Here is a 12,786-nt window from a genome sequence, read left to right on the forward strand (position 1 = left end):
CTATCAAAATACCAAGACTGAGCATCATTAGCAGTAAAGAGTGCATCAACTTGGGAGGGATCAAAAAAGCAATGGACAGCCCATGCCTAATCATCCTGGAGAGCATGTGCATGTGAGGCATCTGCTGGCTCGTGGGATTCAATTGCATTTTGAGGCATTAACTGTCAATCCTACTTTCTTTTCCTCCGAAGCAATGCGCTTCCTGCATTCTGAAATTTCATGCCCAGGCTTGCGACAATAGTTGCACCTTTTCTTCTTTGACTTATCTGCTGTATTTTTAGATGCATTGAAGGAATTGCCACTGTTAGGCCCATATTTAGGCTTGCCCATAGGCTTGGAAGCCTTGCCTCTTCCTATCTGCTGTGAAGCAAATGTATGATCAGGAATAATAGCTTGTTATTAGCACGACTTTGTTCTTCCTGCAAAAGCAAAGTGACTAGCTGATCAAAAGAGTAGTGGTCTGGATTTACCCATGGCCACTAATCGAAGGGTTGTAGCAAACCCTTGATATGTATCTGGTAGTCCATTCAATGTGATACTGACAAGCTGAGAATTTGGCACCACCTCATCAATATTGGCAAGTTGTTCCATGAGGTCCTTTACCTTTGTCAGGTATGCATCCATAGAGTCACCTTCATTCATACTGACTTCCTGCAATTGCCTTCTTAAATATGCAACACGTGCCTCATTGCAAATCTGATAAAGAGAAGCCAATTTGTCCCAAGCATCCTTTGCTGTCCTGCAAGACCGGATGTGTGGAATAATGATACTCTTGCATGATAAAGCAATACAGGAATGTGCATTTGCATCTCTTGCATCCCATCTTGATTGTTCCTGAGTTGGAGGAGCAGCAGCAGGGGTGCTAGAGGATAAGGCATCAGGAGGAGTACCCTCTGCAGAGAGACCAGCAGTAGGGGCAGCCACTGTAGCGTTGGCTGGGGGCCTCAGATCAATCCCAGAAACAATATTCCAAAAATGCCTTGCAACAAGAATATGTTTCATGAGATAAGACCACATCGGATAGTTGGTGCCATCCAACTTATCATCTTCACGAAGAATGCCAAATAGATCATGATTGTTGCCACCCATTGCAAATGGGATACCCTGAAAAGAAGAGACCTGAAAACACAAAAGCCTCAAGGCTATCACTGCAAAGAGCTGGCTGTCCAAAAAAGACAGCAAATGTCTTCAAGTAAATGTTCTGCAAATTTCCAGCCCAAATCAAAGGGCAAATGCAAATTTCACCCAAATGTGACTGTGTCATGCAATGTTCACTGCAAAAAACAGCAAATTTGGCAAAAGCCCCAAATTTAATGAGGGCAAATAGGCCAAAAAGAGGGCAAATACAGAAAAGCCCGAGAAGCATTCCAGCGGGACCTGTTTGACTTGGATGATGAATGTCCTAAGCAAACTAGGCTCTCATCGTGCAGTAGCGGGAGACTGCTGCAAATGAGTGACAATCAGAAAACACTGAAGCTTTGGATCAATATTCAAAAGAGTACCTCGACGTGGCTGTGATGATCTGCGTGATGATCTGTGGAAGATCTTCCTAAGGGAATTGGTCGACTTCCTGGAAACGCCTATTGCTGATTTGATCTTGAGTAATCTTGCGCTGGGTCACGTGAAGATACGCCTGTGTGGATGGGCTGATTTGCCTTGAAGATTTTCGAATTTCATATTGAGTTTGGTGCTGGCCGGTGATTGCTGAAGAGTCTCTTCCGTGACGTGATGAGCAAGTTGCAGTAGGGGCAGTAGATGAAGGGATCTCCTTCATATCATCGCACTCTTGTGCCTATTTGATAACGCAAGCTCATGGCAGATTTGCAGGTTTTTGCTTAATGAAGAGAGTAGAAGCTGGCTCTATTTTGTACGACCTGGTCTGAGATATGAAGATGTTCATGGTTAGTTCCTGATTCAGACGCAGAGAACTTCTCACCTATGAGCTGTGGTTTGTTTTTCTACATATTTGACGGTTCATTGTTCTGATAAGGGTGTTTGTGGCAGATTCTCTCGCCTGAGGTTGTCATTTCAATTGGGATTGGTGCTTGTTGGGTATTTTGAGTGTTGCTGGGATTGATTGAAGCAAGTTGTGCATGATACGACCTCTGTGATTGAATCCATGCTCTGGATGATGTGCTAAGATATGAAGATGTTCGTGGTTAGTTCCTAATTCAGACATAGAAAACTTCTCACCTTTGAGCTGTGATTCGTTTTTCTACATATTTGATGGTTCATTGTTCTAATAAGGGTGTTTGTGGCAGATTCTCTCGCCTGAGGTTGTCATTTCAATTGGGATTGGTGCTTGTTGGGTATTTTGAGTGTTGCTGGGATTGATTGAAGCAAGTTGTGCATGATACGACCTCTGTGATTGAATCCATGCTCTAGATGATGTGCTAGACCCTGTTTCTTGGGGTCATTCCACACTGCTATACTGATTCCATGATGTCCCGGCCACCATATTCCTCACTTTGATAGATATATGAACTTCTCCTGTTGTGTTCCTTTTTTGTTTTGTATCAACGTCATAAGAGGCAGGCTTTCCTCACACAGAGGATGGATGAGGTAATCCGATCTTTTCAAGGGGGAGATCCTATTGTTGGATGGGGGTTTCTATCTGAGGGGAAGCCACCTATTCCCATCACAGACCCAGATGTCTGGCACACATATGCGAAGCTCGCTTTATCATATCTTGATGCAGGCACCACCTGATATGTCCACTATGCCCAAGCCCACTACCTGTCACTTATTCACTGCACAGAATGTACGGCTGCACTCCATAGGCTCCATAACCAAAGAGCCCAGGATCATAAGGGGTTGCGGACTGAGCATTTCGTGCATTGGTGCAAATGTTCAACCACGTTGTATGCCACGGCTTCCCATCCACCTGGAGTACTACCACCATTATATCAATACAAAAAGCGGGGGACCCCATGGATAGTGGGAACTACCGCACTCTTATAATTGGCACACTTTGGCCAAGATCTACAAATCAATTTTGGAGAGGGAGATCAGCGGCTACACAGAGGCACATGGACAACAAGCCCTAGGACAGGCACGATTCCGGAGATAGCACTCCACCCTAGACCACATCTTCAGCCTGCAGGCTGTCATTGAGGAGGCGAAGTCGAGAACCTAGAAAGTCTACGCCTACTTTGTAGACCTCCAGAAAGACTTCGACATTGTCCAATGCTCTCATATGATCAAGAGACTCCAGGAGATGCAAATTCTAGCCGTCAGTGTTTCAGTTTCTTAGTTTTGATGAGTTAGCTTAGCATAGCACTCAACAAGGGCCCTAGCGCACCCTTTGCTTCAGCCCAAAAAGGCTTGTATGGGTTTTTCTTTTGTAGGCCCATGAGGTCTTTCGGGTAGGCAGGAAAGGAGGAAATCCAAGAGTCAAGTTTTAGGACACTCAATCCCACCTCAAGGTGCCCAAACAAACATCACCTTAAAGGGCACTCCATAAGGATTAATGAGGACTGTCAATATGCCAAAAAGATCAAGGATCTTGAAAAAATCAGAAAATCAAAGAAGAAAGGAAAACATACATACATGAAAGATGGGAAGAATGTTATTACAGAAAACAGTAAGAGGGGAGGGAAACAAGCATGGGGACTCCAGAATCTCAAGATCAAAGTGTGGAACATAGGAAGATGGACCTTGAATAAGGTCATTGCATTGGGAGACGAAACAGCTGAGACGGTCATACGTATAATTCTGGAAACTTGGGAGCATGAGGGAAATGAATCCCTAGAAATTCAAGGGTTCTTGAAAACATCAATGTGATATGCCAAAACACACATAGGAGGATAAGGATTGGGTGGAATAGCATGCTACAGCCGATTGACATGGAAAAAACAGCAAAAGTGGTAAAAGAAGACGCACATAAACAATATATGTGGATAGAAATAATGGCAAGGGAAGTGAATATCAGATTGGCAGCTTGCTATTTTGCCCCCCACAATCCCCTATGTAGAAAATTAATAGTCATGTTCTCTAATTATTCTTGCTGGAGATTTTAATGCACAGACAGGATCAATGAAATCTGATCATCAATGTGATATGCCAAAACACACATAGGAGGATGAGGATTTGGTGGAATAGCATGCCACATCCGATTGACATGGAAAAAACAGTAAAACTGGTAAAAAAAGACGCACATAAACAATATACGTGGATAGAAATAATGGCAAGGGAAGTGAATATCAGATTGGCAGCTTGCTATTTTGCCCCCCCACAATCCCCCTATCTACAAAAATAAATAGGATCCTTATCACTTTGATCCCTTCTACAAAGCTATCGTTAGATTTTTGTATCCTAGTCCATGGTGACATTAGCTTCATCAAAAAAGAAACACTTGTATAGCCCTTGTTGTTCTAGAGCACCAGGTGTTGGAAATAGGGGTTGCTCAGGTAGGATGCATTGGGCAGCAGTTGGCCGAACATCTGGACGAGCCTCCCCTTAGCAAAGCTAGATGATGGGGTCCTCTTGGCCACTAGAATAATTGGATCTTTGATGGAAATGGCCAGATGCATGATTAAAAAGAATGCCACACCGATTTTGGATGGAGGCAATAATGTGTGCAGCACACAATTTGAACAGATGCCCAACCAAATTCTTAAAAACCATTACTCCCATTGAGGCCTTGTATAACAGAAAAACAAAGGGTGCTTGACTGCATAGCCTATGCACATATGCGTAGTCAGCTGTGAAGCAAGCTCGATGATAAGGCCATTAAGTGCATTTTTCGCTGTGGCGACATCACGTGAAGCCAAGTAGGCAGCCTTCACTACTACAGTAGAATGTGAATGGCTCACAAGATTTATGGCAGATCTTCGAGGTGGTTTGCAGCCATCTTCTTTATGTCTCATTGACTGTTAGAGCCCTATTGCAGTGGCATGGCATCCTGTGATTCATGTTCACATGAAAGATATTGAGATGCATAATCACAGAGATTGTGTGGAGGAGAGATCAATTTGATCTACTTTCCTGTACATCAGAATGTTGCCAATCTTTTCACCAAGGCTCTACCCAAAGCAAAGTTTGAAGCTTTTCGCAAAGCTTTGGGCTTACTTCCGTTTGGTACTTGATATCACACATTGTACATTAGGACATGGTCACTGTAGAGGGGTGTTGGTTGGTGTATTAAAGGTAGTGCCAATGTAATAACTAGTTGTTAGGGGCATTTTAGCCCTTATCTAAGGCTTTTTTCCCTAACCCCAGTTAGAATTTTGGGGGTGCGTGTGTGGTTTTCAACCCTAATTTGGGTTGGGTTTTAACCCTAGTTTGGGTCGCCCCATAGTTTTATCATGTTGTCAACTCTTGTACTCTTTATGCTCTCATCCTTGCAACATCAGGTCTCATTTTGTTTCACTCACGTTCTCTCCATTCTCAATCCTCTCCCAATTCTTCTATTTTCAGCAAGCCTACTTTGCCTCTGGTAGAAGATCGGTCAGGAGCATGAATCTCACTATATTAGGTTGAATCCACAAACCTGCAAAACTTGGTAAGGGCAATATTAAGCTGTCCTTAATGTGAAATCAGAAGAAAAAATTCACACCTTCTCTTCCAAAGGGCTCATAACCCTTCCAGCTACATTTCCAAGAAGTGATAAAGCCTCCTCCTCCAACTTGTCAACCTGCAATCCAGATACCCACAAACTTTTTACTGGCTATGCAGTATCAACAGTTTTGAATCAGTTTCCAATTATTGTGTAAAGACCCAGTCGAAGGTAATGCAGTGAAATAATCCATCCTCAACTTGCACACCAAGAAATTTAATTAAGAGCTGGCATGGCTGGAAAAGCAAGATTTCCAGACTTGAAACATTGTGACAAACAACTGTGGCACTCTACAGGTATCATTCTGACCATCTCCTATGGAGCCACCATCAGTTTCACAAGGATTGTAGAAGAGATGCACATTTTGAAAGCATGTCTGTTATTGTTATGCTACTTATCATGAATCATAACTCCTCTCCACTACTCTCTACTATGAAATTACCAATTTTAAATTTCATATAATCAAATCCACCTTGAGACTCCAAAATATCAGGATGGCCCAAAGTCATGCCATACTACTCAGCAATGCATTACAGATAAACCTCGCATGCTTTTGGGGGGGGGGGGGGGGGGGGCGCAAACATTCCATGCCTGGCATTTGATCAATGGCATGGGATAATGCCTTGAGCTCAGACATTTGGAACATATGTCGCTCTATGACAGAGCAGAGTATTCAACAATTGATGTTCACTTTGATTTAATAGAAAAGGAATCTACATCTTAGAACAAGATTATTGATTACCCCGAAAATTTCAAGACTACAGCAAGTCCAATGGAAAAAGGCCTCCCATATATCAGACCATGAAAACTGAAAACTAAAAGGGAGTGTGTGATATGCTTCGCCAACAGCCTGTAGGCAGTCTATACATCCCACTTGAATGAGGCTAGCTTCAGTTATGCTGTTCGTATCATTGGAATTGATGATATTCCTATAGTTGTCAATTTGAAGGCTGCAAAGAGGATCCTAAGATTTGTAATGGAGACATTGCATATAGCATAGAATACCAATCAATGATTATATTGGTTATTAGTCACACACATGCATATTGGACAAGTTAAATAGATGGGAGGAGGTCTATACCATGCATCAGCATTCAGCATGGAACAATGAAAAGCAACCAACTATTGCACTCTCTCTGACAAAGGCCAGAAACAAAGCACTATGATCCAATATGTGATGTGCAATTATAACACACAACAAGCCCATCTTATAGAACACTTACGACTCCCTCACAAACATTTTCGTAAACGACGGACAAATTTGAACTGTTTTGAAAGGCTGTAGTACGAACATAATCACCACATGTCAACAAAAAGCCCCAAAAATCTCCAAATCCATCCTGAAAACACACTCCCCCTCCCCCTGCCCGCCCTCCTTCCCATTGGCTTGACAGACCCTGATACAGGCATCCATGTTGGAACTGGTAATGCTACATAGCAGAAATGACAAGGCTATAGTACATCAAAGAAATTCATGGCTGGTGATAAGAGAGGAAGAAAGAATATGAAAGATAACTAATGTCCTCGGAAGGCCTCACGGGCCTATGGGACAAAGTACATCAAGTGAAGAAACTCATACAAGCCTCTGTGGGCTGAAGCAAAGGGCGCACTAGGGACCTTGCTGAGTGCTATGCTAAGCTAAAGAGCTCAATAGCTCAAACACAAACTCAAAAAGCTAAAAACTGAAACTCAGCTCCTGCGAGCTTCCCCTCCCCCCCTCGCCGTTAGCCCCTACCTCCCCTTCGCTCCCCCCCCCTCGCCGCGTCCACCTCCACCCCTCCCGTCCGCCCTCGACCCCCGTCCCCTCTCCTCCCCCCCCCGCCGGCACCCCGCTACCCCTTCGCCTCACCTCCGCTCCAGCCGCCCCTCGCTCCATCCCGCCCCCTCGCTCCATCCCGCCCCTTCCTCCGCTCCATCCCGCCCCCTCGCTCCAACCCGCCCCTCGCCCCCGCTCCAACCCCCCCCCCTCGCCGCCTCTCCAGCCGCCCCCTCCGCTCCATCCCGCCTCGCCTCGCCTCGTCCCCCCCCCCCCTCTTTCTCTCCAGCCCGCCTCGCCCTCGCCCCGCCTCCGCTCCACTCCGCCCCTCGCTGCTCCCTCGCCATCCCCCCGCTCCAACCCGCCCCCTCGCTGCTCCTTCACCCCCTCGCTTCACCCGCCCCGCCTCATTCCGCTCCCCCCGCCCCCCCGCTTCACCCCTCCACCCCCGCCATTCCAACTGCACCCCCCCCCCCCGCCCTCCCCGCCCCTTCCGTACTCCCCGCATCCCGCAGCCTCCGCCCCGCCCTCCGCTTCGACCCCTCCGACCCTTCATTTCGCCTCGCCCGCCTCACCCCCAGGCTCCACCGCCGCTTCATCTCTTCTTGGGTGGCAGCCTGTTTTTCTTCATCGGAAGCTTGCAGTTAGTCTTGGCGGTATGGCGGCCCCCAGCCCGGATCCGGAGGCCCAGTCGGACCCTCCCTCTCCAGATGCCTACCGCGTTATCCTGACAGAGCAACAATCATCTCGTGTTCAGGAGGTAGCCAGTGACTTTGCTCGTACCTCTGTTTACGGTAGAGTCATTGGACACTCCCCCTCCAGGTCTACCATCAGGGACTGGCTCCAGTCCACTCTCTTGCTAGAGGATGGCCATATCGAGGAGGTGGCCCTTATGGGAAGGGGCATCTTCTGGCTCAAACTCTCCAGTGAGAAAGCTGCGAGCAATCTGATTGCCGGTTCCCCCACATCGGTGGATGGGAAGATCATCATGATAGTCCCGTGGTACCGAGGTTTCAGCGCAGCGGATTTCGATACTCGGTTCCGTATACCTCGCCACCCAGTGACACTAGTTTTTCCAGGGCTTGCTACTGAGCTGCGGCCGATTGTCAGGGACTTGGGCTCCCATTTTGGCTGGGTTATGCACGACACCTTTGCCGACGCGGTGACCACGGCAGGAGCTCCCCGAGTCCGTGTGGCTGTGGCGGATCCTGCGACTCTCCCTGCAGTGATCGAGATCGTTACAGGTGCCGGCAGTATCACCCAGAGCATGATAGTCACCGGACAGCCAGGTCAGTGCCTGCGGTGCCATGGCTTTGGGCACTTGGCGGCTGCTTGTCCACGCTTTGCCAGCTCGTCTCGACCCTCCCCGCCCCCGCCCCCTCCGCCCCCACCTCCCCCCCCCGGACAGCCACGTCAGGAGGAGCCGAGGCAGTCGGAGCCTGGGCCAGAGGTAGTGGGCGGTTGGACCGAGGTTCGAAGGAAAAGAGGAAAGTATAAGAAGATTTCGGATAAAGGCAAGGAGGCAGAGGTCACCATTCCTGCAGCAGCACTCCACAGACCTGACAGGCAGATGCCCCAGGGACCTGGGAGAGCCTCTTCTTCGACGGCAGCCCGCCCTCCACAGCCTCAGATCCTCCTCTCTCCCACCCCCCCGCCTTCTCCCCAGTTTCCCCAGTTTCCCCCCCCTTCGCCCGCCCCGCAGTTTCAGCCCCCGCCTCCTTTTCCTCAGTCCCCTCCCCCTCCCCCTCCCTCTCAGCCCCAGTTCCAGATGCATCCCCATCCCCCTCCCCCCCCTGCTCCCCTCGCCCCTCCTACAGAGTTAGCTGCACCGTCGCCTTCCCAGCCGAGTGCAGCCTCCGCACCACCTCCTCCACCTTCTCCGCCAGTCGCCTCCGTGGAGCCCGAGTCGCCTATCCCGCAGCCTCCTCCCCCTCCTCCCCCGCTTGCAGGACACCCGGTGTCTGTACCACCAGTGGAGCAGGTTTCCCTTCCCGCTAGCCCCTCAGTGGCAGACTCAGCTGGGTCTCAGCTCCAGGAGAGAGAGCTCCCTCGAGACTTTTACAGATCTGGCCCCTGGGACTACCTGGATGTGGCCGACCTTGGGACCTTCCCGGCTTGTCTCGACATTAGTATCTTCATGCTCCGCAAAGGGGCGGATGGGAGGATTGGTGCCTTGGCTCCCAGGGATGGCCCTAGCTTCGCCTTCACGTTCCTCAGCGATGGCACCAAGACCTGGACAGACGACTCGGTGTGGGAGGCTCTTAGAGAGCAGACACACGCCCAGATTTGCTCCTGGATAGGCCCGTCCGGTGGGCAGCTCCTCGAGACTCAGTGGTCCGAGGGCGATGTGCGCTTGCGGTGGCGTTGCGCTGCCAAACGTTTCCGATTGATCGTGATCCTCAGACCCCCCCTGGCATGGCCTCTTCCCCAGGATGTCAGAGCTTGGTCCCAACAGAAACTCCGAACCTTCTACGGGATGACCGCTTCAGAGATCTCGAGCTGGCTCGAGAAAGCATTTGTTCATGGCACTAGAGGCCTCTCGCCTTTGCTGAAGGTGTTGAAGAACGGGCAGGACGACCCCGTCTCCCCTTCCAAACCTTCTCACAAGCGGCAGCGCCTCCACTCCGATCTGTCTGATTCTTCTTCGACTTCTTCTGCGAGCAGACAGCTGTTCGCAGCCCCCCATCCCTCTCCATGAGCCTACACCTCATATCCTGGAATGTGAACGGGTTTCACTCTTCGAGTACCCGTGGTCCCAGGAAGCTCATTTTGCGTCAGGAACTTCAGCCTGCAGTGATTGGTCGATTGGATGTACTGCTGCTCCAGGAGCACAAGCTTTCTGCGGCTCATGCCCGTAGCTGTGGGAAGGTTCTCCCTGGACGCTCCTACACTTATTGGGAGCCTTCGATCGGCGCACAGGGGAGGAGCGGGGGGGTCTGTACCTCCGTGTGCGAGCAGTTAGCTCAGTCAGTTTTCGGTCACGGCACGTTGATCCCAGGCCGAGCCCTTTGGGTAGGCCTGAATTTGGAGGGATCCAAGATAGGAATCCTCAACATTTATGCTCCCACAGACCTCAGATGCAGAGCCACCTTCTGGAGGACACTTACAGGGATTCTTCCAGACATGGATTCCTGGATTGTTGGAGGAGACTTCAACAACCTGGAGACCTTGGAGGACCAGCAGGGTAGAGATCCGGAGTTCACAGGTATGGCTCAGGCAGAGCAGTCAGCTTGGGACTCTTTCATCTTCGCGACAGGAGGGAGGGACAGTTGGAGAGACCCGTCCTTCCGGCGTTGGCACGGGAGCCTGGACTTCTCTTGGGGCTTCCGCAGGGAAGGAGGCAGACTCCTGGAGCGGCTTGATAGGTTTTATGTCAGTGATTGGGCCATCAGCAGAGGTGGCCAGGCGGGCATTGTTCCAGGGACGACACTATCCGACCATGCGCCTGTGCTCCTCTCATTAGATTCGGCAGCCCAGACTCTCCCCCCCCGATCATGCAGGATTCCCGATTCCATCTTCTCGAGGGTGGACGTCCGTAGCAGCATTTGCAGTCTTTGGGACAGAGACTGGGGGGAGGGCATGGATCTGGTAGACTCGGTAGCGCAGGCTCTGCAGGAGTCCAGCCAGATCTGCCAGCTCGCAACCCTACAGGTTCGACAGGATTGGTGGGGCAGAGAGAGAGCTCTTCGGAGGGACCTCGCCTCCATTCAGCGACTTCAGCAGTCTTCCCCGGGCTCGGAGGAGCTTCGGATCCAGGCCCTTCGAGCCAGAGCCCTCTTGGAGGAGACCCTCCAGCGTCGCTCCGAGTTCTCCTATCACGCCTCTCTCTCCTTCTGGGCCCGGAAGGGTGACCGGATGTGCAGGGAGTTCTTCAGGACACACGGCCAGAGAGCTGCAGGTGATCAGTTACGGAGTCTCAGGACAGCGGATGGTCACTTTGTTACGGACCCGGGGGAGGTCCTGGGGTTGGCCACTGACTTCTACAGGACCCTCTTCCAGCAGGAGCCACTTGCCCCTCGTGCTAGTCGTGACCGTGAGGAGGTGTGGAGGCACATTCCATCCCTGGTCCAGCCCAGCATGCAGGCGACGTTGTTGGCGCCGTTCACCGCGGATGAGATGTTGGAGGCCTTGATGGCTATTGATGGGCAGAAATGCCCAGGTGAGGATGGGCTATCCCGAGCTTTCTTCACCTCCTTCTGGGACCAGATCCATCAGCCCCTCCTTGCAGCTCTGCAGGGGATTTTCAGCAGCGGTCAGATGCCAGAGAGCCTTTCCTCGGGACTGATTTGCCTCATCCCGAAGGGAGGAGATAGACAGGAGATCCGCCAGTGGCGTCCGATCACTCTCCTTACCACTGCCTACAAAATCCTCGCCAAGATGATCAGTGCCAGAGTTCGACCTCTACTCCCAGACCTCGTCCATGACACTCAGACAGGCTTTGTCCAGGATCGCAGTATCCTGGATAATGTCTTCACCTTTTCAGAGGCGGCGGAGTGGGCTCAGTACAACGGTTCACACCTTGCCATTTTACTTCTCGACTTCGAGAAGGCCTACGATCGCGTGGATTGGTCCTTTTTGGAGGGGACTCTGGAGCGGCTAGGTTTCCCGGCAGGCTGGATTCAGGGTATCTCAGCTTTGTACAGGACAGCGTCTAGCAGAGTCATCATTGGAGGCAGGATGGGTGAGCGTTTCAGCTTGGAGAGATCAGTACGTCAGGGCTGTCCCCTGGCTCCTTATCTGTTTCTCTTCTTCGCCGAGGCCATGACTTACTACCTTCGGGCGAGGTCCACAGGGCTCAGGGGTGTTCGCCTTCCACTCCGGGAGGACACGGAGCTTCTGGACTCAGAGTACGCAGATGATACAGCCCTTTATGTCCAGGACGATGAGAGGATGCTAGAGAGGGTGCGGATGGCCCTGGAGGTTTTCTGCTCGGCCGCTGGTGCGAAAATCAACTGGAACAAATCAGTTGGTTTTCTCACAGACCCGGGGGCGTGTTCTCAGTGGGGGCGATTCCTGGGCTTCAGATGGATTCCACGTGGACAGACAGCTAGATACCTTGGCTTCCAGGTTGGCCTAGACATTACGCCAGCTCAGCAGTTTCTCCCGGTGCTAGATTCCATCCGACGGAAGCTGGCTTTCTGGAGCACTGCTAAGCTGTCCCTTGCAGGTCGTGCTTTAGTAGTTAACCAGGTCCTTCTAGCCACGGCTTGGTATGTGGCTTCCTGTTGGTGCTTCTCGAGATCCAGCGTGGCACAGCTCAGGAGGTTGGTTCGGAACTTTCTTTGGTCTGGGGAGGATGGGCAGAGAGATACCAGAGCCAGGGTTGCTTGGCAGACAGTCATTCTTCCGCAGGCGGAGGGGGGTCTGGGGGTCATTGATCCAGAGCTTCAGAGTCAGGCCTTGTTAGGCAAGCTTATCATCCGCGGTTTGACCCCAGGGGGGCAGACGTGGAAGATGTTACTTCAGCAGGGAG

General features: G+C 50.7%; 1 protein-coding gene across 2 annotated transcripts in view; it reads right to left on the reverse strand.

The window, feature by feature from the left end:
- Positions 1 to 12,786, reverse strand: part of LOC147881779 (uncharacterized) — a 102,077-nt gene that overhangs the window by 27,460 nt on the left and 61,831 nt on the right. For both annotated transcript variants that reach the window (XM_087401941.1, XM_087401942.1), the window contains exon 3: positions 5,558 to 5,635. In XM_087401941.1, the coding sequence (XP_087258067.1) occupies positions 5,558 to 5,635 (78 nt within the window). The remainder of the gene's footprint in view (positions 1 to 5,557; positions 5,636 to 12,786) is intronic.

The sequence above is a fragment of the Dipteris shenzhenensis genome, chromosome 30 (assembly GCF_047967505.1).
Source record: "Dipteris shenzhenensis isolate YYH24624 ecotype China chromosome 30, Dip_SZ_1.0, whole genome shotgun sequence".
NCBI classification, from domain to species: domain Eukaryota; kingdom Viridiplantae; phylum Streptophyta; class Polypodiopsida; order Gleicheniales; family Dipteridaceae; genus Dipteris; species Dipteris shenzhenensis.